The sequence below is a fragment of the Taurulus bubalis genome, assembly GCF_910589615.1.
Source record: "Taurulus bubalis genome assembly, chromosome: 6".
Taxonomy (NCBI): domain Eukaryota; kingdom Metazoa; phylum Chordata; class Actinopteri; order Perciformes; family Cottidae; genus Taurulus; species Taurulus bubalis.
In genome coordinates, this window is record NC_136594.1 from 3,185,252 (window position 1) to 3,208,942 (window position 23,691).

Genomic DNA, 23,691 nt, shown 5'->3' on the forward strand with positions numbered 1-23,691 from the left:
CAGGTCCTCCTGCAGCGGGAGGAGAATGAGGATGAGGAAGAGGAGGAGGAGGAAGAGGAGGTCGGCTTCGTTGACTCCATGTTTCCAGAGGGAAGAACTGTCTTGTGTTTCCAAACAAACGTTGAAATGTTCGTTTCTCAGTGAGCGAATCCTTACAGTGTGTGTACCTCTTTAGCTTGGTGTGTGTGTGTGTGTGTGTGTGTGTGTGTGTGTGTGTGTGTGTGTGTGTGTGCATGTGTGTGTGTTTGTGTGCACCGTTACATCCACAGCACTACACACACTCCTTGCAGCCACACTCCACAGGCTTCTCCACGTCCTGCGTGAACGAGGTCCCGTCGTCGCATTCGAAGGAGAGCCGCCGGCGTCGGACCCTCAGAGGAGCGCAGCAGGAGGCGGCGGCCGCCGGCTCGACTCCCGGCTCGCACCGACCCCGACAATCGACCCAGGAGAACGGCTTGGAAGTCTGGCAGAGGACGGTCCCGTGCTGCAGGCGGTGGTAATCTCTCACCGGCTCACCTCGACACGGGGACTCTGTGGGGGCACGAGGGAGACGTGGGGGTGACTCCTCTGGTTGTATAGAAGTCTATGCTTCATGTTTTAGAGCTGCTTTCTCTCTACTGACCACCAGGGGACGACTCCTCTGGTTGTATAGAAGTATATGCTTCATGTGTTAAAGCTGCATTCTCTCTCCTGACCACCAGGAGGTGACTCCTCTGGTTGTATAGAAGTATATGCTTCATGTGTTAAAGCTGCATTCTCTCTCCTGACCACCAGGGGGCGACTCCTCTGGTTGTATAGAAGTATATACTTCATGTGTTAGAGCTGTATTCTCTCTCCTGACCACCACGGGGCGACTCCTGTGGTTGTATAGAAGTATATGCTTCATGTGTTGAAGCTGCATTCTCTCTCCTGACCACCAGGGGGCGACTCCTCTGGTTGTATAGAAGTCTATGCTTCATGTGTTAGAGCTGCTTTCTCTCTACTGACCACCAGGGGACGACTCCTGTGGTTGTATAGAAGTATATGCTTCATGTGTTAAAGCTGCATTCTCTCTCCTGACCACCAGGGGGTGACTCCTCTGGTTGTATAGAAGTATATGCTTCATGTGTTAAAGCTGCATTCTCTCTCCTGACCACCAGGGGCCGACTCCTCTGGTTGTATAGAAGTATATGCTTCATGTGTTAAAGCTGCATTCTCTCTCCTGACCACCAAGGGGTGACTCCTCTGGTTGTATAGAAGTATATGCTTCATGTGTTAAAGCTGCATTCTCTCTCCGGACCACCAGGGGGCGACTCCTGTGGTTGTATAGAAGTATATGCTTCATGTGTTAAAGCTGCATTCTCTCTCCTGACCACCAGGGGGCGACTCCTCTGGTTGTATAGAAGCCTATGCTTCATGTGCTAACGCTGCATTCTCTCTCCTGACCACCAGGAGGCGACTCCTCTGGTTGTATAGAAGCCTATGCTTCATGTGCTAACGCTGCATTCTCTCTCCTGACCACCAGGGGGTGACTCCTCTGGTTGTATAGAAGTCTATATAAATGACTCTACTTCTCTTGATGTATTCCCTCAGTAAACATTGTAAACATGAGTTTATGTCTCAATCTCTAGTTTCAAGTCTTCTTCAATACAGCATGATGTTCATTTAGTAAATTACAGACCATAATACCCCTCACCTATGTCGCAGCTCTCTCCGCTGTATCCCGGCTCACAGACGCAGCGCTCTCCGTCCTCCGTCTCCTGGCACTGACCGTGCAGACACCGACCCCCCGGCTGGCACGAGCTCGCCGGCTCCCCCTGCAGGTTGCACAGCGCGCCGCGGTATCCCTCGGCGCAGTCGCAGCGGTACGTCTGTGCGTCCAGCGCCACGCACACGCCCCTCGCACACCTGGCGAGGAGAGGAGGCCCGGCGTGAAGGACGAACCAACGGGGGAAAGTTACTTAAAGGGCCGGACAACCCCAAACACTCACTTGCTGCCGGCGCACGGGTCGAAGGCGACGGCCGCGGTGACGACGTCCGCTCCCGTCAGGCCTGCTGCTATTGGCTGGTCACAGTGTTGTCCCGCCCAACCCGACTGGCAGAGACACTCGGGACCCTGTGGGGGACAACGTGTCGGCCCCTTTATCAAATATCACAAATGTTTGTTTCTGAATAACTGGAAAAGGAAAATACATTTGACATTATTAATCTTAAGGTTGTTAGGAAGCTAAACTTGGAGGGACTTAGGACCAGTGTTGGGGTAGTTACTCAGAAAAAGTAACTAGTTACTAGTTACTTCTGAAAATTGTAACTACATTACTGTACTAGTTACTGCATTTGAAAAGTAACTTCACTACTAGTTACTTTACTTTCCATTTTTTTAAGCAAATTTCCAAATTAACCGCAAAGATACATGGACAAACATCATGACCCTTTTGTCACTTTATTTAAAATTTTCAATAATAATTTATTATTATTAATTAATATAATTTCCAATAACAATAATCGCGCGAGTCACACGACACTTCCTGCATGAACAATCTACCGTAAACATCGGGTTACGAGCCGCTACTACCTTCGGTCAGAGTCCCCGTTAGCTCCCCACTGTAGCCGGCTGGGGTTCCTGCTAGCGCTCCGTCACTTCCCCGCTAACTTCCGCTAGCTCTCCGTCAACTTCCGCTAGCTCCCCGAAAACCACCGAAGGTAGCGGGACCAGGCTCGACACCCGACTTGGGCAGAGGGGACGCGGGCAGCAGCAGCGTTAGCTAGCAGCTTGTTGCTACTGTTACGCAGGAAGTGTTGTGTGACTCGCGCGCCACTAAAAGAGAAATTTTCGGACTGGTACAAATGTCTTGGGTAACGCAGGAAAGCGCGTTCCTGAGGTCTAGTAAAGTAGTGTAGTTACCAATATTTTGAGCGTAATGCGTTACTTTACTTCGTTACCTATAATAGTAATATCGTTACTGTAATCCGTTACTTTGTAACTCGTTACCCCCAACACGGCTTAGGACCCAGGGGAATGTAGGAGAAAAAAAACACAAGTTTTTTCTTGTGTGATAGTGGCCAATTTTTACCCAGCATGCAGTTCGGCAGTGTCATTTTATAAATGTACAATTAATAGTGTTACAAATTGTTTACCCTGTTAAAGAGCGTTAGTTGTGGGTCATTAATTGTTGTTATAAAGTTTTAACCATGACACGGAAGTAGCTCCAACCGCTGCGGCCTTTTAAATCTACCGGTATGACGGTATATGGAAAATTCATACCGTACGGAAATTTGAAACCGGTGTACCGCACAGCCCTACACGTGTATACCTGGAGGCTAAATACCTCACTCACTAACGCACACTGAACCTGGAAACACAACTTGTTGCTTTCTCCCTTTGGTGCTTAATGCGCTACTCCTGCGTGTCGTAGTTCAGGAGCTGCGTCCGCCTCCTACCTGGGCGGCGTTGGGCCGGCAGACGCCGTGCAGGCAGTAGAGCTTGCGGCAGGCCTGGCAGCCCGGCACCACGCCCGGCTCCATGTGGCCGCGGGTGAAGTCCTGCAGCTCGTGGTTGATGTAGAGGTTCCGGATGCAGCCGTGGAAACTGGACCCGTTGAGGGTCTGCGAGGAGAAACCCAGGGAGGCGTCCATCGCCGCCTCGGGCATACCTGCGGAGACGGGCGGTTACCACCGGACCCGATCTGGGGGAGGCGGGAGATAAAGAGCTCAGCGGTTTTCCTCTTACCTCCGACGTACAGCGGCGCGTCGCCCGCCGCCGGCTGGCCGCCGCCCCGACTGCCCAACGTGGTCGGCTCGCCTCCGTCCACCGACAGGTTCACCATCCGGTTGAAGGTCACCAGCTCGACCGTGTGGAACTGCCCGTCGTTCACCGTCTCAGTGCTGCAGGGAGAGGACACACACACACACACACACACACACACACAGGGTCTTTTTCAGTTCATGAAAGTTAATTGAAACATTTTAATTGCCTATAAAATGACTTATTTAGCCTTCGATTGTACTTAGCTCCGCCCTCTTGTTTCCACTTCCTTCTTCCCTACTCCTGGCGCCCTTTTGCTCGGTGTGTGTGAGTGTGTGTGTGTGTGTGTGTGTGTGTGTGTGTGTGTGTGTGTGTGTGTGTGTGTGTGTGTGTGTGTGTGTACCTGTAGATGGCAGTGGCCGGCTGGTTACCGGGGTCATACGTGACCCTGACGTGACCCTGGTGGAGCTCCACAGCGATTGGCTCGTTGTCTCCGTTATAGAGCAAGATGCCGTTTTCCTCTGCTGTTGAGACCTGAAACACACACTCATTAAGACACAGCCATCGGAGTGTGTGTGTGTGTGTGTGTGTGTGTGTGAGAGTGAGAGTGATAGTGTGAGTGTGTATGTGTGTGAGAGAGAGTGAGTGTGTGTGTATGTGTGTGTGAGAGAGAGTGAGAGTGTGTGAGTGTGTGTGTGAGAGAGAGTGAGAGTGTGTGTATGTGTGTGTGTAAGAGAGTGAGAGTGTGTGTATGTGTGTGTGAGAGAAAGTGAGAGTGTGTGAGTGTGTGTGTGAGAGAGAGTGAGAGTGTGTGTGTGTGAGAGTGAGAGTGTGAGAGTGTGTGTGCATGTGTGTGTGTGAGAGAGAGTGAGAGTGTGTGTGTGTGAGAGTGAGAGTGTGTGTGTGTGAGAGTGTGAGAGTGTGTGTGCATGTGTGTGTGTGAGAGAGAGTGAGAGTGTGTGTGTGTGAGAGTGAGTGTGTGTGAGAGTGAGAGTGTGTGTGTGTGAGAGTGAGAGTGTGAGAGTGTGTGTGTGTGTGTGAGAGAGAGTGAGTGTGTGTGTGTGAGTGAGAGAGAGTGAAAGTGTGTGTGTGTGTGTGTGTGTGTGAGAGAGAGTGTGTGTGTGTGAGAGTGAGAGTGTGAGAGTGTGTGTGTATGTGTGTGTGTGAGAGAGAGTGTGTGTGTGTGAGAGTGAGAGTGTGTGTGCGTGTGAGAGAGAGTGAGTGTGTGTGTGTGAGTGAGAGAGAGTGAAAGTGTGTGTGTGTGAGTGTGTGTGTGTGTGAGTGTGTGTGTGCTCCTGGTATGTGAGCTCACCTGCAGGGTGATGTTGGCTTGAGGCCAGTTCTTCACGTCCTGCAGCTGGACATAAGAGTCCCGGTCCACGAAGTTCACGCTCACCAGCTTCTCACAGCTCCGCCCCTCGAAGCCGGACAGACACTGGCAGACCGCAGCGCCCGCCTCCTCCAGGCAGGGGGCGCCGTTCTGACACGGAGTCAGAGCGCAGAGAGACGGGGAGGAGAGGGACGCCTCACAAAACTCACCACTGGGAGGAGGAGGAGAAGAAGAGGAAGAAGAGGAAGAAGAAGTCTGCGAGGGTCTCAGAAAGTTTGATCGTAGGATGTTTTAAATCACCTAAATCGCTAAATTATATGTGTTCCCAGTGCTCCCAGTGTTCCCAGTGCTCTGAGTGCTCCCAGTGTTCCCAGTGCTCTGAGTGCTCCCAGTGTTCCCAGTGCTCTGAGTGCTCTGAGTGTTCCCAGTGTCCCCAGTGCTCCCAGTGCTCCCAGTGCTCTGAGTGCTCCCAGTGCTCCCAGTGCTCTGAGTGTTCCCAGTGTCCCCAGTGCTCCCAGTGCTCCCAGTGCTCCCAGTGTTCCCAGTGCTCCCAGTGTTCCCAGTGCTCCCAGTGTTCCCAGTGTTCCCAGTGTTCCCAGTGCTCCCAGTGTTCCCAGTGCTCCCAGTGTTCCCAGTGTCCCCAGTGCTCCCAGTGTTCCCAGTGTTCCAATTGTTCCCAGTGTTCCCAGTGCTCCCAGTGTTCCCAGTGTTCCCAGTGTTCCCAGTGCTCCCAGTGTTCCCAGTGTTCCCAGTGTTCCCAGTGTCCCCAGTGCTCCCAGTGTTCCCAGTGTTCCAATTGTTCCCAGTGCTCCCAGTGTTCCCAGTGCTCCCAGTGCTCCCACTACCTGTGTCCCTGCAGACAGACGCAGCTGTATCCGTCCAGATGGTCGAGGCACTGCGCTCCGTTCTGACAGCGATGATCCAAACATTCATCATAATCCATCCTGCAGTCTGGCCCCACCCAGCCTGGAATACACACACACCTGCAGCGCACACACACACACACACACACACACACACACACACACACACACACACACACACACACCTACCTCAGCAAAACTCCCCTTTATGTGTGTTTCTCCGCGTGCATCTATATTTTAAATCTGGCAGTGTGTGTGTGCGTGTGTGTGTGTGTCTGTGTGTGTGTGTCGTCACCTGGGGCCGGTAGGAGTGCTGACGCAGGTGGACTGATGCTGACAGGGGTTTCTACCTGGAGAACACGACCCCTCCTCTTCCTCACAAAGCAGACCTGAGAGAGAGAGAGAAAGAGAGAGAGAGGGAGGAAGAGAGAGGTAGGGAGAGAGAGAGGTAGGGAGAGAGAGAGAGATTAAAGGAGAGAGAGAGGGAGTGAGAGAGAGAGAGGAAAGGAGAGAGAGAGGGAGTGAGAGAGGGAGAGAGAGAGGGAGGGAGAGAGGGAGTGAGAGAGAGGAGAGAGAGAGGGAGGGAGAGAGGGAGGGAGGGAGAGGAGAGAGGGAGTGAGAGAGAGAGGGAGGGAGAGAGAGAGGTAGGGAGAGAGAGAGAGATTAAAGGAGAGAGAGAGGGAGTGAGAGAGAGAGAGGAAAGGAGAGAGAGAGGGAGTGAGAGAGGGAGAGAGAGAGGGAGGGAGAGAGGGAGTGAGAGAGAGAGGGAGGGAGGGAGAGATGGAGGGAGAGAGAGAGAGAGGGAGAGAGAGAGGGAGTGAGACAAGGAGAGAGAGAGAGGGAGAGAGAGAGGGAGTGAGAGAGAGAGGGAGAGAGAGAGGGAGTGAGACAAGGAGAGAGAGAGAGGGAGAGAGAGAGGGAGTGAGAGAGAGAGGGAGGGAGGGAGGGAGAGATGGAGGGAGAGAGGGAGAGAGGGAGTGAGAGAGTCACTCCCTCGTTCCTCCTCTCAACATGTGTGTGTGTTAATCAACATGTGTGTGTGTGTGTGTTAATCAACATCTGTGTGTGTGTGTGTGTGTGTTAATCAACATGTGTGTGTGTGTGTGTTAATCAACATGTGTGTGTGAGTGTGTTAATCAACATGTGTGTTAGTCAACATGTGTGTGTGTGTTTGTGTGTGTGTTAGTCAACATGTGTGTGTGTTAATCAACATGTGTGTGTTAATCAACATGTGTGTGTGTGTGTTAATCAATGTGTGTGTGTGTGTTAATCAACATGTGTGTGTGAGTGTGTTAATCAACATGTGTGTGTGTGTGTTAATCAACGTGTGTGTGTGTGTGTGTGTGTGTGTGTGTGTGTGTGTGTGTGTGTGTGTGTGTGTGTGTGTTGTTCAGGGTCCTCTGTCACACCTGTGTAGTTGGGTGGACAGGAGCAGGTGTAGTTCCCCACGTCGTCCACACAGGTGGCGCCGTTCTCACAGCCGTGGTCCTGACAGTCGTCCACGTTCACCTCGCAGAAGTTTCCATGGAAACCAAACGTACACGCGCAACTAGACGACGACGACAACAACAACAACAACAAATAAACGTCAACATTCACACAAACTACTAATCAACCGACGTTTTGAAGCCTCGACAAATATTTTACTCCGGCGCCATCTTGGCTTTTTGCAACCAGTGAACAGGAAGTGACCATATCTCCTGGTAGAAACCTGTCAATCACGGTAAGCCCCGCCCCTAATGCAGTTTAATGAGTTCTCACCTGAATCCTCTCGTCTCGTCACGGACGCAGATCCCTCCGTTGGTGCAGGGATTACTGAAACAGGCGTCCACCGGAGTCTCACAGTGTTTACCCTGAAATATCACACACACACACACACACACACACACACGCACACACACACACACACACACACACACACACACACACACACACACACACACACACAACGGAGTATGTTGATGGGATTATTATCAGAGACAGATGTGAGCTCAAATATAATCGGCGACAACACGCTACACGCTACACGGCGAGTTTGTAAACAGATTGTCGCTGTGCGTCTGCGGGGGAAACATTCTGATTATGAGGTCAAAAGGTGCCGGCAGCAACGGACACACACACACACACGCACACACACACACACACGCAGGGTCGTACCGTGAAGCCAGGCCTGCAGGTGCAGGTGTAGCGCTCCGTGTGGTGGACTTCACAGAGACCCTGGTTCTGACAGGGAGAAGAGACACAGGGGCTACACTTAGCCTGGACAGAGGCGTCCACCGGACCTGGAGACACACACACACACACACACACACAGACAGACACACACACACACACACACACACACAAAGAGACACAGAGACACACACACACACACACACACGCACACAGACACACACACACACACACACACATTTATTTCCAGGAAACCTACGAACACATTCCTGGTAAACACGAGGTTTAAAGTCGTTGTGTTACATTATTCTTTCATTTATGTTCCACTCACTTTGCTTTAGCTTATGAGAAACAAAACACAACGTTTATGTTTAGACACGACTTCTGTTCTAACAGACGACAGCAATGAAGACACGGAAAGCAATAAAGACACGGAAGCCATTAATACATAAATAAATAGAAGAAAGACGGACGAGTTGAACTGCAGTGAAACAGACGGATCCTGTGGGAGGACACACAACTACACTTTCTCTCTCCAAGATAATCAGCTTGAACAAAAACTCTTTATGAAAAGAAACAACAAAGTAATTAGGAGGGAAGATGCGTATGAATAAAATATGTATGAGTTAGAAACTTACATTTGTACTCAAGAGTTATTACCTTTATAATAATACATGCATCAGTAGTTGTGTAGAGTTGGATCTAAACTCGTCTGTGTGTGTCTTTGATTTGATATTTATTAATAAAAGAATAGATCATAGGTTTAGGTACATTTGTGTCAGTGTGCGTGTGTCAGTGTGCGTGTGTTAGTGCGCGTATGTCAGTGCGTATGTCAGTGTGCGTATGTCAGTGTGCGTGTGTCAGTGTGCGTGTGTGTCAGTGTGCGTATGTCAGTGTGCGTGTGTGTCAGTGTGCGTGTGTCAGTGTGCGTATGTCAGTGTGCGTGTGTCAGTGTGCGTGTGTGTCAGTGTGCGTATGTCAGTGTGCGTGTGTGTCAGTGCGTGTGTGTCAGTGTGCGTATGTCAGTGTGCGTGTGTCAGTGTGCGTGTGTGTCAGTGTGCGTATGTCAGTGTGCGTGTGTGTCAGTGTGCGTGTGTCAGTGTGCGTATGTCAGTGTGCGTGTGTGTCAGTGTGCATGTGTCAGTGTGCGTGTGTCAGTGTTCTCCGGTCAGCAGGTGTGTGTGTGTGTGTACCCTGACACAGGAAGTGGTCAGCAGGTGTGTGTGTGTGTACCCTGACACAGGAAGCAGTCAGCAGGTGTGTGTGTGTGTGTGTGTACCCTGACACAGGAAGCGGTCAGCAGGTGTGTGTGTGTGTGTACCCTGACACAGGAAGCGGTCAGCAGGTGTGTGTGTGTGTACCCTGACACAGGAAGCGGTCAGCAGGTGTGTGTATGTGTGTGTACCCTGACACAGGAAGCGGTCAGCAGGTGTGTGTGTGTGTACCCTGACACAGGAAGTGGTCAGCAGGTGTGTGTGTGTGTGTGTACCCTGACACAGGAAGCGGTCAGCAGGTGTGTGTGTGTGTACCCTGACACAGGAAGCAGTCAGCAGGTGTGTGTGTACCCTGACACAGGAAGCGGTCAGCAGGTGTGTGTGTACCCTGACACAGGAAGCGGTCAGCAGGTGTGTGTGTGTACCCTGACACAGGAAGCGGTCAGCAGGTGTGTGTGTACCCTGACACAGGAAGTGGTCAGCAGGTGTGTGTGTGTGTGTACCCTGACACAGGAAGCGGTCAGCAGGTGTGTGTGTGTGTGTGTACCCTGACACAGGAAGCGGTCAGCAGGTGTGTGTGTGTGTGTACCCTGACACAGGAAGCGGTCAGCAGGTGTGTGTGTGTGTGTGTGTGTACCCTGACACAGGAAGCGGTCAGCAGGTGTGTGTGTGTGTGTGTGTGTGTACCCTGACACAGGAAGCGGTCAGCAGGTGTGTGTGTGTACCCTGACACAGGAAGCGGTCAGCAGGTGTGTGTGTGTGTACCCTGACACAGGAAGCAGTCAGCAGGTGTGTGTGTGTGTACCCTGACACAGGAAGCGGTCAGCAGGTGTGTGTGTACCCTGACACAGGAAGCGGTCAGCAGGTGTGTGTGTGTGTGTGTACCCTGACACAGGAAGCGGTCAGCAGGTGTGTGTGTGTGTGTGTACCCTGACACAGGAAGTGGTCAGCAGGTGTGTGTGTGTGTACCCTGACACAGGAAGTGGTCAGCAGGTGTGTGTGTGTGTGTGTACCCTGACACAGGAAGCGGTCAGCAGGTGTGTGTGTGTGTGTGTACCCTGACACAGGAAGCGGTCAGCAGGTGTGTGTGTGTGTGTACCCTGACACAGGAAGCGGTCAGCAGGTGTGTGTGTGTGTGTGTACCCTGACACAGGAAGCGGTCAGCAGGTGTGTGTGTGTGTGTGTGTGTGTGTACCCTGACACAGGAAGCGGTCAGCAGGTGTGTGTGTGTACCCTGACACAGGAAGCGGTCAGCAGGTGTGTGTGTGTGTGTGTACCCTGAAACAGGAAGCGGTCAGCAGGTGTGTGTACCCTGACACAGGAAGCAGTCAGCAGGTGTGTGTGTGTGTGTACCCTGACACAGGAAGTGGTCAGCAGGTGTGTGTGTGTGTGTACCCTGACACAGGAAGTGGTCAGCAGGTGTGTGTGTGTGTGTGTGTACCCTGACACAGGAAGCGGTCAGCAGGTGTGTGTGTGTGTGTGTACCCTGACACAGGAAGCGGTCAGCAGGTGTGTGTGTGTGTACCCTGACACAGGAAGCGGTCAGCAGGTGTGTGTGTGTGTGTGTGTACCCTGACACAGGAAGCGGTCAGCAGGTGTGTGTGTGTACCCTGACACAGGAAGCGGTCAGCAGGTGTGTGTGTGTACCCTGACACAGGAAGCGGTCAGCAGGTGTGTGTGTGTGTGTGTACCCTGACACAGGAAGCGGTCAGCAGGTGTGTGTGTGTGTGTGTGTGTGTGTGTACCCTGACACAGGAAGCGGTCAGCAGGTGTGTGTGTGTGTGTGTGTGTACCCTGACACAGGAAGCGGTCAGCAGGTGTGGTCAGCAGCAGTTTGCCCTCCAGGCCTTCAGGGCCTCCACAGCGGGCGATGCCCGGCTCCTTGTAGCCGCTCTTCACCCACTCAGACAGCCACAGCAGGCGGCAGTCACAGTACAGGGGGTTGGCTCCTATCGCTCTGGGGAGAGGGGGAGGAGAGTCAGCCCCACGGACGGAGGGGGGAGTACAGGAAGAGTAAAGGAAGGAAGGAAGGAAGGAACAAGAGGAGCAAGGAAAGGAGGCGATCGGGGTGAAGAAAAGCTCGGTAAAGAAGATAAAGAAGAAAAAGTTAAAGGAATGGATGAGAAAGGTGGAATGAAAATGAAGAGAAAGGGTACGAGAGGAGGGATGACGAACAGATAGGAAAGGTGAAGAGGAAGGAAGAGGGGGAAGAAGACATGCAGAAAGAAAAGAGAAAGAGACAGACAGAAAGAAAGAAATTAAGACGACAGAAAGGAACAAGAATGACAAAAAAGAAGAGGAAAAAGAAAAAGAAAGAGACATACATACATGTTAAGAGAGAGAGGAAGACAGAAAGGAGAGAAAGAAAGACAGAGAAAGAAAGACAAAAGAAAGAGAAGAGACGGAGGAAAAAAATACATTTCTGCACTATTTTTAAAGCCACATGGTGGAGCTGTCAGTCCTCACACTCTCACACACACACACACACACACACACACACACACACACACACACACACACACACACACACACACACACACACACACATAAATAGACCCGTGGGGACACGAGGGATCTCTCCAGCTGATTCAATCCACCAAGCGCCACTTGAACCCTCTGAGAACGGAACTTGATCCAGACACATACACACACACACACACACACACACACACACACACACACACACACACACACACACACACACACACACACACACACACAAAAACACACACACACACACACACACACACAGCTTACAGGTGAGACAGGGAGACCACGTCGCTGAAGATGCCGCGCTGCAGCTCGGAGATGTCGTTGCCATGGAGAGAGCTGGAAGACGGGACACAACAGTCAAAAAGGTGAAAACTCAGTGTGGTGTGTGTGTGTGTGTGTGTGTGTGTGTGTGTGTGTGTGTGTGTGTGTGTGTGTGTGTGTGTGTGTGTCTCACAGCAGCCTCAGAGATCTCAGGCCGCTCAGCGCCAGAGGAGGAATGCAGCGTAGAGAGTTATAGCTCAGGATCCTGCAGGAGAAACAACCATTATAGTAGTATTATAGTACTATCTATTATAGTAGTATTATAGTACTATATATTATAGTAGTATTATAGTACTATCTATTATAGTAGTATTATAGTACTATATATTATAGTAGTATTATAGTACTATATATTATAGTAGTATTATAGTACTATATATTATAGTAGTATTATAGTACTATATATTATAGTAGTATTATAGTACTATATATTATAGTAGTATTATAGTACTATATATTATAGTAGTATTATAGTACTATATATTATAGTAGTATTATAGTACTATATATTATAGTAGTATTATAGTACTATATATTATAGTAGTATTATAGTACTATATATTATAGTAGTATTATAGTACTATATATTATTGTAGTATTATAGTACTATATATTATAGTAGTATTATAGTACTATATATTATTGTAGTATTACAGTAGTTTATATTATAGTAGTATTATAGTAGTTTATATTATAGTTGTATTATAGTACTATATATTATAGTAGTATTATAGTACTATATATTATAGTAGTATTATAGTACTATATATTATTGTAGTATTACAGTAGTTTATATTATAGTAGTATTATAGTAGTTTATATTATAGTTGTATTACAGTACTATATATTATAGTAGTGTTATAGTACAATATATTATAGTAGTATTACAGTACTATATATTATAGTAGTATTATAGTAGTATTATAGTACTATATATTATAGTAATATTACATTACTATCTATTATACTAGTATTATCGTACTATATATTATAGTAGTATTATAGTACTATCTATTATAGTACTATCATCATAGTAGTATTATAGTACTATAATACTACTATAATAGATAGTACTATCTATTATAGTACTATCACTATAGTAGTATTATAGTACTATCACTATAGTAGTATTATAGTACTATCTATTATAGTAGTATTATAGTAGTATTATAGTACTATCATTATAGTAGTATTATAGTACTATCTATTATAGTAGTATTATAGTACTATCATTATAGTAGTATTATAGTACTATCATTATAGTAGTATTATAGTACTATCTATTATAGTAGTATTATAGTAGTATTATAGTACTATCATCATAGTAGTATTATAGTACTATAATAGATAGTACTATAATAGATAGTACTATCATTATAGTAGTATTATAGTACTATCTATTATAGTACTATCATTATAGTAGTATTATAGTACTATCTATTATAGTAGTATTATAGTACTATCTATTATAGTAGTATTATAGTACTATCATCATAGTAGTATTATAGTACTATAATAGATAGTACTATAATAGATAGTACTATCATTATAGTAGTATTATAGTACTATCTATTATAGTAGTATTATAGTACTATCATTATAGTAGTATTATAGTACTATCTATTATAGTAGTATTATAGTAGTATTATAGTACTATCATTATAGTAGTATTATAGTAGTATTATAGTAGTATTATAGTACTATCATCATAGTAGTATTATAGTACTATAATAGATAGTACTATAATAGATAGTACTATCATTATAGTAGTATTATAGTACTATCTATTATAGTACTATCATTATAGTAGTATTATAGTACTATCTATTATAGTAGTATTATAGTACTATCTATTATAGTAGTATTATAGTACTATCATCATAGTAGTATTATAGTACTATAATAGATAGTACTATAATAGATAGTACTATCATTATAGTAGTATTATAGTACTATCTATTATAGTAGTATTATAGTACTATCATTATAGTAGTATTATAGTACTATCTATTATAGTAGTATTATAGTAGTATTATAGTACTATCATCATAGTAGTTCAATCTTGTTACTACACACACTATCACATGTCTATGTTCTATTTCTGTATTCAACAGTCGAGTGTGTTTAATCTTTCTGTAAACGTGTATTAAAACATCATAGGTTATATTTTTGGTGTGAAAAGACAAAAGAGTGTGTGTGTGTGTGTGTGTGTGTGTGTGTGGACTCACAGAGTGGTGAGCTGGCTCATGTTGAAGAAGGAGTCGTCTGACAGGGAGTTGATTTTATTGTTGCTCAGATCTCTGCAGAGGCAAAAGGTCCATTCCAATCAATAAATACACACACACACACACACACACACACACACACACACACACACACACACACACACACACACACACACACACACACACACACACATTGAATTCAGTCGATCACATGAAGCAGTTGTTGTGCGTTTGTGGCGTGTGTATCAATGTGTGAGTCCTTCTGACGGGTTCCACTCCGCAGTCCACAGCTCCCCCTGCTGGACGAGGCGTGAACACACACTCAGGTCTGCACATGCATTCATGTTCACGTCCATGTCGGATGTGTGCGTTGTTTTTAATGTTAACGAAAGCGTTAGGGGAGCAAAACAGTAACTGAGAGTTAAATAAACATTGTATGTATTATTATGTTGTATTGACAGACTAGAAAAGACTGTTGAAAAACTAGATCGGCTTCATTCATAACGTCAAACTTTTAAATGAACATCCGAATGTTGTGCTGTTTTTTTTAAACTTTTTTTAAACCCTTTGAATCTGCACCGTTGTAAATAAAGACCCCCAGTCGGGTTGTTTCAGACTTCATCCAAACATAAAACTAATAACTCCACAGCGTTGAAAAGTCAGAAAGGACCAAATGTCATAAATCTGTGTTCGTTGGCGTTTAGCCTTTGAGAAACTTTCACTGAGAGTTCCTCCGTGTTAACTAAAGGTTCATTTAAACTCAAAATATAATACAATAGAATGGCAATGAACAAATTACATTATGATTTCCCCTGGTGAGGGTCATGATGTCGTAAAATATGACGACAGACATTAGAAAACCTAAACAGAAGCTTCACAAAGCTTCATAGATGAATAGCTTAAATAAAGAGTTAGCATGCATTGCTAACTCGTTGCTAACGGCAGAGAGGTGACGCACGTGGAACGACCCAGCTGCATAATCAATAACTTCTTTTAAGTCACTTCTTAAAACCCATATTTATAGAATTGCTTTTCAATGACGTCGTCCTTTTATGTCGGTTTATGTTTTTTTTTATGCAGTTATTTTGTTCCCCTGTTTTTGTTTTTGTTTCATTCATTTGTTTTTAGATTAAATTTGCTCTTTTTATTAGTTTGATTTTGATGTATTCATTGCCTTTATGGTATGGTCCTTTTTTTGTGTTTAATGGTATTTAAGTTATGTATGACTATACTTTGCTTCACTGTAGCACTTTGTGAAACTTTGTTTTTTAAAAGGTGCTTTATAAATAAAGTTATAATTATTATTAATATCCCTGAAAAGCGCTTTAGACTCTCATCTTGTTGTGAGCGTCAGAAACATTTGAAGGATCATTTCAGCACTCTGCGCTCTTAAATTCTTAATTATCTTAATTATCTGTTCTATGTGCTGTTCTTTATGGTTTTTTAAACTTGTATCTGTGTTTCTATGTGAATCTTCCACATAGGACCCCTCCCTCTTTGTAGAGGAGATTAAACGTCTCAATGGGAACGTCTTGGTGAAATAAAACCGCTCTGTATCAGAATAAAATAACTCAGATGTGTTCACGGAGCAGATGAAGTGCAATCAGAGTTTAAGTGAAGGAGGCTGAGGCTCCTGCAGAGGATTACTGTGTTTCATCAAGTGGCTCTTACACAAGCTGCAGGTATTTAAAAGTGGCCAACTCCTTAGGAACACTGGTGAACTGGTTTCCATCCAGATACCTGGAGGGGGAGGAGGGAGAAAGAGACGGAGAGAGAGAGAGAGAGAGAGAGAGAGAGAGAGAGAGAGAGAGAGAGAGAGAGAGAGTTCATTGTTGCATCTCTGCTAAATAATAATTCAGGAAATGCTGAGATAATTTCACACAGACATTCATGAAGTGAAAAGCTTTCTGACTGAATGAAATGAAATTAAGTGGCACTAATGTGAATTAAAACGTTAATTAAAGCGCCTGGCTACTGCAGGAAAACAATCAGAGCTCATAGATACGGTTTTTCAGATGTAATTTAAATGTGTCAGAAACTTCAGAAATACACAATTACCATTTTGTTTTTAATCACTGAAGATAAACATCGCTGATAAGATGATTACTGTTGCATCTTTTACTCTACCTAATTAAGATTGCATGCAACAGGAAGAGGATTAGATTTATTCAATAAATCAGAGAATATGATTAATTAGTTTATTTAGGGAAGGGGAGGCGCAGTTCAGGTCTATCGCAGAGCGATCATCAATGAAGCTGAGCTGTGTGTTGGGAAAACCAGCAACCTCCACACAGAGTGCAGCCTGGGAATCGAACCGCGGACCCTCTTGCTGTGAGGCGACAGTGCTCAGAACACACTCACTTCATATTAGATTAAATGGTATAAGTAGACTACATAGAATGTACGCTAGGACATATAGATTGTAGGCTAGGCTACATAGAACGTACAGTAGGCTACGTAGAACAAAGGCTCGACTACATAGAACGTACGCTAGGCTACATATAACGTAAGCTAGGCTACATATAACGTAGGCTAGGCTACATAGAATGTAGGCTAGGCTACGTAGAACGTAAACTAGGCTACGTAGAACGTACGCTAGGCTACGTAGAATGAAGGTTCGACCACATAGAACGTACGCTAGGCTACATATATAACGTAGGCTAGACTACATATAACGTAGGCTAGGCTACATAGCACGTATGCTAGAATACATATAACGTAGGCTAGGCCACATATAGCGTAGGTTAGGCTAAGTAGAATGTAGGCTAGGCCACATAGAACGTACGCAACGCTACATATAACGTAGGCTAGGCTACATAAAATGTACGCTAGCCAACATAGAACGTACACTAATGGACATGGATCGTAGGCTAGGCTACATAGAACGTAGGCTAGGCTACATAGACGTACGTTGTGGTACATAGAACGTAGGCTAGGCTACATGGAGAGCCAGGGGAACGAGCTAGTCAGGTCTAAACAGTCACGTGACGCGAAACGCGACCCGAGTCCAAGTTGCTGAGCTGTGGGCGACTCACAGCTCGGTGACGTTGCGGGGGAGTCCTCTGGGCAGAGCCTGCAGGTGCTTGTTGCTGCAGCGGACCACCGTGTCCATGCAGGTGCACTGGCCGGGACACTGAGGCCCGGGACCACAGCTGCTGTCGTCCACCACAGAACCTGAACAGGCGGGGGGGAGGATTACTTTAATCACACTGAGGCGACATCGTGATGCTGCCGTCATGTTAACAACTCCATATTTCACATCTCAGGTCACACTTGTTTTTACATAGAGATGCTTTTCCAGGACATTTTAAGTGATGCTGTAGCTTATAGGACAGACGGTGGTCTACATAACTTATCCCAATGAAGTCATCTCCTACATCCTACATGCTTAGAAATAATAATGAATCGATCGTAGACTAATGCAAACACACCTGCAGATGTGCAGATCTTCACTTTATTGTGATGCTACCGCTACAAAAAGTTTTTGATATTTTCCATGTGTGTTTTCAACGACTAGAACTGTTTTTCGCATGAGACTTTTTCACTCCTGTCTACTTGCTCCTGTGCAGATTAACGCTCCATGGATTGAACTGACTGTATTAATCGTGTCTGTCAGAGTGTGTGTGTGTGTGTGCATCGCACCGTCCTCGCAGCGGAAGTCGGGCACCGCCACGTCCTGCAGCGGGATCTCCCGGAGGAAGGCGGGGCCCTGGCAGCGAGGGTTCCCCGTCACGATCCGCCGGCTCCGGAGCCACGCCCCGAACCAGGAGAGGCGGCAGTCGCAGTTGAACGGGTTGGCCAGGAGATTCCTTGATGGGAGAGAAGAGATGAAGAGCGGGACACAAAGATGGAGACACAGAACGTGTGTGTGTGTGTGTGTGTGTGTGTCACTCACAGCGTGGAGAGGTTGGGCAGTGTGTCGAAGGCTCCCGGCAGGATGCTGCTCAGCTGGTTGTCGTAGAGGGAGAGCAGCCGGACGTTGCTGAGACCCGTGAAGCTGCCGTTATGGATGCAGCTGATCTTGTTGTTCCTCAGCATCCTACACACACACACACACACACACACACACACACACACAGACTTCATATTAGAAACCAATTTTTGGTCGGTTTAAACGTGACTTATTTCCATAATTATAGATAACATCCTGATATCCTGGTATGTGGGTCCATGCCTCTGTATATTTAGATTACATGTAGTGAATTCATTTAAATTAAATTCAAGAGCACTCTCACTTCCATTTCAAACCATTTCATGTGAGCGTGACGGTGTGTCAACATGTAACGTAGACTAGGCCACATAGAACGTACGCAAAGCTACATATAACGTAGACTAGGCTACATATAACGTAGACTAGGCCACATAGAACGTACGCAAGGCTACATATAACGTAGGCTAGGCTACATATAACATAGACTAGGCCACATAGAACGTACACAAGGCTACATAGAACATAGACTAGGCCACATAGAACGTACACAAGGCTACATATAACGTAGGCTAGGCTACATATAACATAGACTAGGCCACATAGAACGTACACAAGGCTACATATAACGTAGACTAGGCTACATAGAACGTAGGCTAGGCTACATATAACGTACGCTAGGCTACATAAAACGTATGCTAGGCTACATATAACATACGCTAGGCTACATAAAACGTATGCTAGGCTACATAGAACGTACGCTAGGCTACATAGAACGTACGCTAGGCTACATAAAATGTCCGCTAGGCTACATAGAACGTACGCTAGGCTCCATAAAACATACGCTAGGCTACATAAAACGTATGCTAGGCTACATAGAACGTAGACTATGGAACATGGATCGTAGGCTAGGCTACATAGAACGTACGCTAGGCTACATAGAACGTACACTATGGAACATGGATCGTAGGCTAGGCTACATAGAACGTACGCTGTTCTCCATAAAACGTACGCTAGGCTACATAGAGTGTACGCTATGGGACATGGACCATAGGCTAGGCTACATAGAACGTAGTCTAGGGTACATCGTCCTCTTTTTGTTTTTATTTGTTGAACTGTGTGTGTCTGTGTATTTCATTTACAAATGAGGGAAACCTCGATGGCTTCTGTCCATGCAAAGATGCACTTTATGCTTCTGTAGCTCAGTCTCAGATAAATATCCTGTAAACCAGCTCCGTCACAGTGTTTGATGTCGAACCAGACGTGTAATTTAAACAGTGCAGGCCGGAGGACTCACAGCATGCGCAGCCCCTCCATGCCCTTGAACATGCTCCCTCTCACGGACTCCAGGTGGTTGGCCGTCAGGTGGAGCTCCATCGCCGCCGAGGCGCCTTCGAAGGCCCCGTCCTCGATCTCAGAGATCTTGTTGTTGCTCAAGTTTCTGGAAGGAAGAACGAAATGTTTTCACACAGCTAATTTTCGGTCGCTCACTTAAACCTGTTGAGTCTTAATTAGGGGACCCATTTATTCTTGATTTTTACCTTTTTTGTACCTCGTGACCTGATATAAATCGGTCCCCTAATTAGCGGACCCATTTATATCAGGTCAAAAGGTACAAATCAAGAAAAAAACATGGTATAAATAAAGAAAAACATGTTAGGTGTCAAATTAAACATAAAAATCAAGGCTACAATAATATATAATCCCCAGGTACAACCTCTAAGCACAACTTAAACAATAAATAGGATTAGGGGTTAGGGTTGGGGTGAGGGCTTAAAGGGCTCCAGAGACAAGAACACATTTTGGGGGACTTGTTCTCCAGTGTTGAAATGAATCAATTAAATAAAACTCCTGGAGCCGTCTGGAGTACTTGGTCCGTGTTGTTCCAGGGAAAAACACTATTAATGAAATAGTTTACCTGCAGAGTAGTTTAGTCTGAACTGCTTGAAAAGGGATTAAAGGGATAGTTTGGAGGTTTTGAAGTGAGGTTCTTCTCCCGAGTCAGAGGTGTACTGCAGTAGATGGAGTTTGTAGAACCAGAACCAGCATTTGTGAATGAGATCAATACAACTGTTATAGTAGGTTCAATATGGAGGATGATAATTTATGATGATTTATGTTCGACTTCTGTCCATGTTTTTCTGTCCTTGTCTGATTGTTGTATAGTTGGTTGTTATGCTGTTATGTATTTTTTATTTGACTTATTTGTTGTTGTTTTGTGTTGTCTAGTAATGTGAGGTAATGTGTAACTTAAAATAAAATGATAGAAAGAAAGAAAGAACCGGCACGGGAGCAAATTCATGTTCTGCTGTGGACTCCTAAAATAATCTATATCGGTTTAAATGAACACTGTATTTAAAGTATTGTAGTAGTAGTTTGTTTGTGTTTATGTGACCTATAACTCCAAACTACGTCATTAAAAAAACAACAAGTCACACAATAACACAAACAAACTAATCGAGTGAGGCCGCGGTAAAAAAATGACAGTTTTTATCAATGGAGTCTGATGGCTTTGACGAGAGCTCTCAAACTTACATTGATTTGTTTTTTTAGGTGGCTAAAAGATGTTTTACAGTCTAGAACTCCTGCATGTAACACACACACACACACACACAGACACACACACTGGAGAAGAACCATGAAAACAACCACACTTCATCCCTTAAAGGTCACGGTGCAGGCGGGGAAACGAGATCTCACAGAAGTTCCCTTTGATTGAATCACATCACATCGTTGGTGTGTTTTTGTGTGACCTACATCTTCTTGAGCTGCGACAGGCCCTTGAAGGCGCCGGTGGCCTCCAGCACGGAGAGGTCGTTGTTGTTGAGGCGCCTTGGGACGGCCGCAGGGGGCGAGACACATGTGAGGAGGACACAGAGCGAAAAGACAAGGTTAGCAGAGGAGTCGCTGTGGGACGCGTGGCAGAGTGCAGCCATGCGGCACGAGTCCACACAACATGTCTCCATAGAGTGCCTGTGAGTGTGTGAGTGTGTGTACAGTATGTACATGTGTAGGAGTGTTGTTTTGCTTCAACGCCGTCGACCCCGCAGGGACGGGCCGCGTGGGGAACGCAGTGCACTTTAAAGTCAAAAGCATCCTCCGAAATAGAAGAGACAACGAGGCCGAGGGTCAGCGGATGTTCACACAACCGAGGAGACGCACAACTGTGGAGGAACTCTGGGACACTTTGGGATCGGAAACTTTGATAATCAATTATGAAGAATTAAAAAAAAGGAATTTATCAAGGTCCAGCTTCTACAGAGTAAGTAGTTGCTGTTTATTTTTGTTGTAAATAATTAAATTAAATATATATATATATATACATTAGGGCTGGGCAAAGTTGAAAAAATGTAACTGATTAATCACATGATTTTTCTGAGATTAATCGCAATTAATTGCATTATGCGCCAAATTCAATAATGAAGTAAAAACTAGTGTATTGCGCGCTTTTATTTTAATGTAATGTTATCAGAACAATATAACACTCTGGAGCAACAGCAAGTTAACAACAGTATATAAATCAAAAATATATGCCAGGGAAGAAAAAAAGATGTATTTTATTTTTGTAGTGCTTCTATATGACTGGTCAATTAAATATTGTATTTATTTTTTTTCGTTTTAGCGCGTTAGCGTGCCCACCCTAATGAATATATATAATAATGTATATATAATAATGTATATTAAGTATTACAGGTGTGCATGTGTGCATGAGTCTCACAGCTCTTCAGTGGAGGAGGGCAGGTGCTCGGGGAACTTGGTGAGTCGCAGGTTGGAGCAGTCGACCACGTTGGCCTCACAGCGACACTTAGAGGGACACACCGGCTTACTGTTGCACTCATAGCTCAGACGCCGGTCTTCAGTACCTGGACAGAGAGACAGACACAGAGAGACAGACACAGAGAGACAGACACAGAGAGACAGACACAGAGACAGACAGACAGACACAGAGAGACAGACACAGAGAGACAGACACAGAGAGACAGACACAGAGAGACAGACACAGAGAGACAGACACACAGAGACAGACACAGAGACAGAGACAGACAGACACAGAGACAGAGACAGACAGACACAGAGACAGACACAGAGACAGACACAGAGAGACAGACACAGAGAGACAGACACACAGAGACAGACACAGAGACAGAGACAGACAGACACAGAGACAGAGACAGACAGACACAGAGACAGACACAGAGAGACAGACACAGAGAGACAGACACAGAGAGACAGACACAGAGACAGAGACAGACAGACAGACACAGAGACAGACACAGAGAGACAGACACAGAGAGACAGACAGACAGAGACAGACACAGACACAGAGACAGACACAGAGAGACAGACACAGAGAGACAGACACAGAGACAGAGACAGACAGACACAGAGACAGACACAGAGACAGACAGACACAGAGAGACAGACACAGAGAGACAGACACAGAGAGACAGACAGACACAGAGAGACAGACAGACACAGAGAGACAGACACAGAGAGACAGACACAGAGACAGACAGACACAGAGAGACAGACAGACACAGAGAGACAGACACAGAGAGACAGACACAGAGAGACAGACACAGAGACAGACAGACACAGAGAGACAGACAGACACAGAGAGACAGACACAGAGAGACAGACACAGAGAGACAGACACAGAGACAGACACAGACACAGAGACAGAGACAGACACAGAGAGACAGACACAGAGAGACAGACAGACACAGAGAGACAGACAGACACAGACAGACAGACACAGACAGACAGACACACACAGACAGACACAGAGACAGACAGGCACAGAGAGACAGACCAGATTAAGCTTTCTCACACCTGATTGGACGAATAAGGCAACACATAAATATCTCTTTGTGCTTCAGATGTTGTTTTGTTTTGGAGATATGATAAGAAGCTGTTGAGGAAACATTGGATCTGTCTCTGGCCAAATCAGCTTTTTAGATAAATGTGAGATCAGACAAGCGGTTTTAAATGTATATGTCAAAGAAATATGTGAAAAATGTTTAAAAATTATTTTAGATGTTTTAGAATACGTGAAAAACAGAAGAAAATATTTGAAATGTAAACAAATGTCTGGAATATTTGTGAAAAATGTCAGATGAATGTCGGTAAATATGAGTAAAATATGTTTGAAAAATTGTCCAAAAATGAATAGTAAAAAATGTGGGGGAAGAAGAAACAAAATAACATATATATATATATATATATATATATATATATATATATATATATATATATATAAATGTGAAATATTTCCAACAAAAAAGGGAAAGAATACAGAAAATAAGGCCCAAATATGATTAGTAATACAGTTTTTAACAACTGAACTGACCAATAAGTGGATGACATGAAGCGTTACAACATATTGATCATTACTCATTATCAGAGATCACAGGAATACAA

At 45.4% G+C, this 23,691-nt stretch overlaps 1 protein-coding gene across 1 annotated transcript in view; it reads right to left on the bottom strand.

Annotated features, from left to right (window-relative positions):
- Positions 1–271: 271 nt before the first annotated feature.
- The window catches only part of slit1b (slit homolog 1b), a gene marked incomplete at both ends in the record, with an annotated part of 70,953 nt that continues 47,533 nt past the window's right edge, over positions 272–23,691 (bottom strand). Inside the window, 23 exons of the mRNA XM_079219906.1 lie at positions 272–531; positions 1,676–1,887; positions 1,971–2,095; positions 3,421–3,632; positions 3,710–3,864; positions 4,128–4,258; positions 5,037–5,265; positions 5,900–6,037; positions 6,213–6,306; positions 7,327–7,466; positions 7,679–7,770; positions 8,075–8,199; positions 11,097–11,260; positions 12,061–12,132; positions 12,251–12,322; positions 14,346–14,417; positions 16,014–16,082; positions 17,378–17,516; positions 17,985–18,151; positions 18,238–18,381; positions 19,568–19,711; positions 21,028–21,102; positions 21,989–22,133. Coding sequence (XP_079076032.1) covers positions 272–531; positions 1,676–1,887; positions 1,971–2,095; positions 3,421–3,632; positions 3,710–3,864; positions 4,128–4,258; positions 5,037–5,265; positions 5,900–6,037; positions 6,213–6,306; positions 7,327–7,466; positions 7,679–7,770; positions 8,075–8,199; positions 11,097–11,260; positions 12,061–12,132; positions 12,251–12,322; positions 14,346–14,417; positions 16,014–16,082; positions 17,378–17,516; positions 17,985–18,151; positions 18,238–18,381; positions 19,568–19,711; positions 21,028–21,102; positions 21,989–22,133 — 3,176 coding nt within the window. The remainder of the gene's footprint in view (positions 532–1,675; positions 1,888–1,970; positions 2,096–3,420; positions 3,633–3,709; positions 3,865–4,127; positions 4,259–5,036; positions 5,266–5,899; positions 6,038–6,212; positions 6,307–7,326; positions 7,467–7,678; positions 7,771–8,074; positions 8,200–11,096; positions 11,261–12,060; positions 12,133–12,250; positions 12,323–14,345; positions 14,418–16,013; positions 16,083–17,377; positions 17,517–17,984; positions 18,152–18,237; positions 18,382–19,567; positions 19,712–21,027; positions 21,103–21,988; positions 22,134–23,691) is intronic.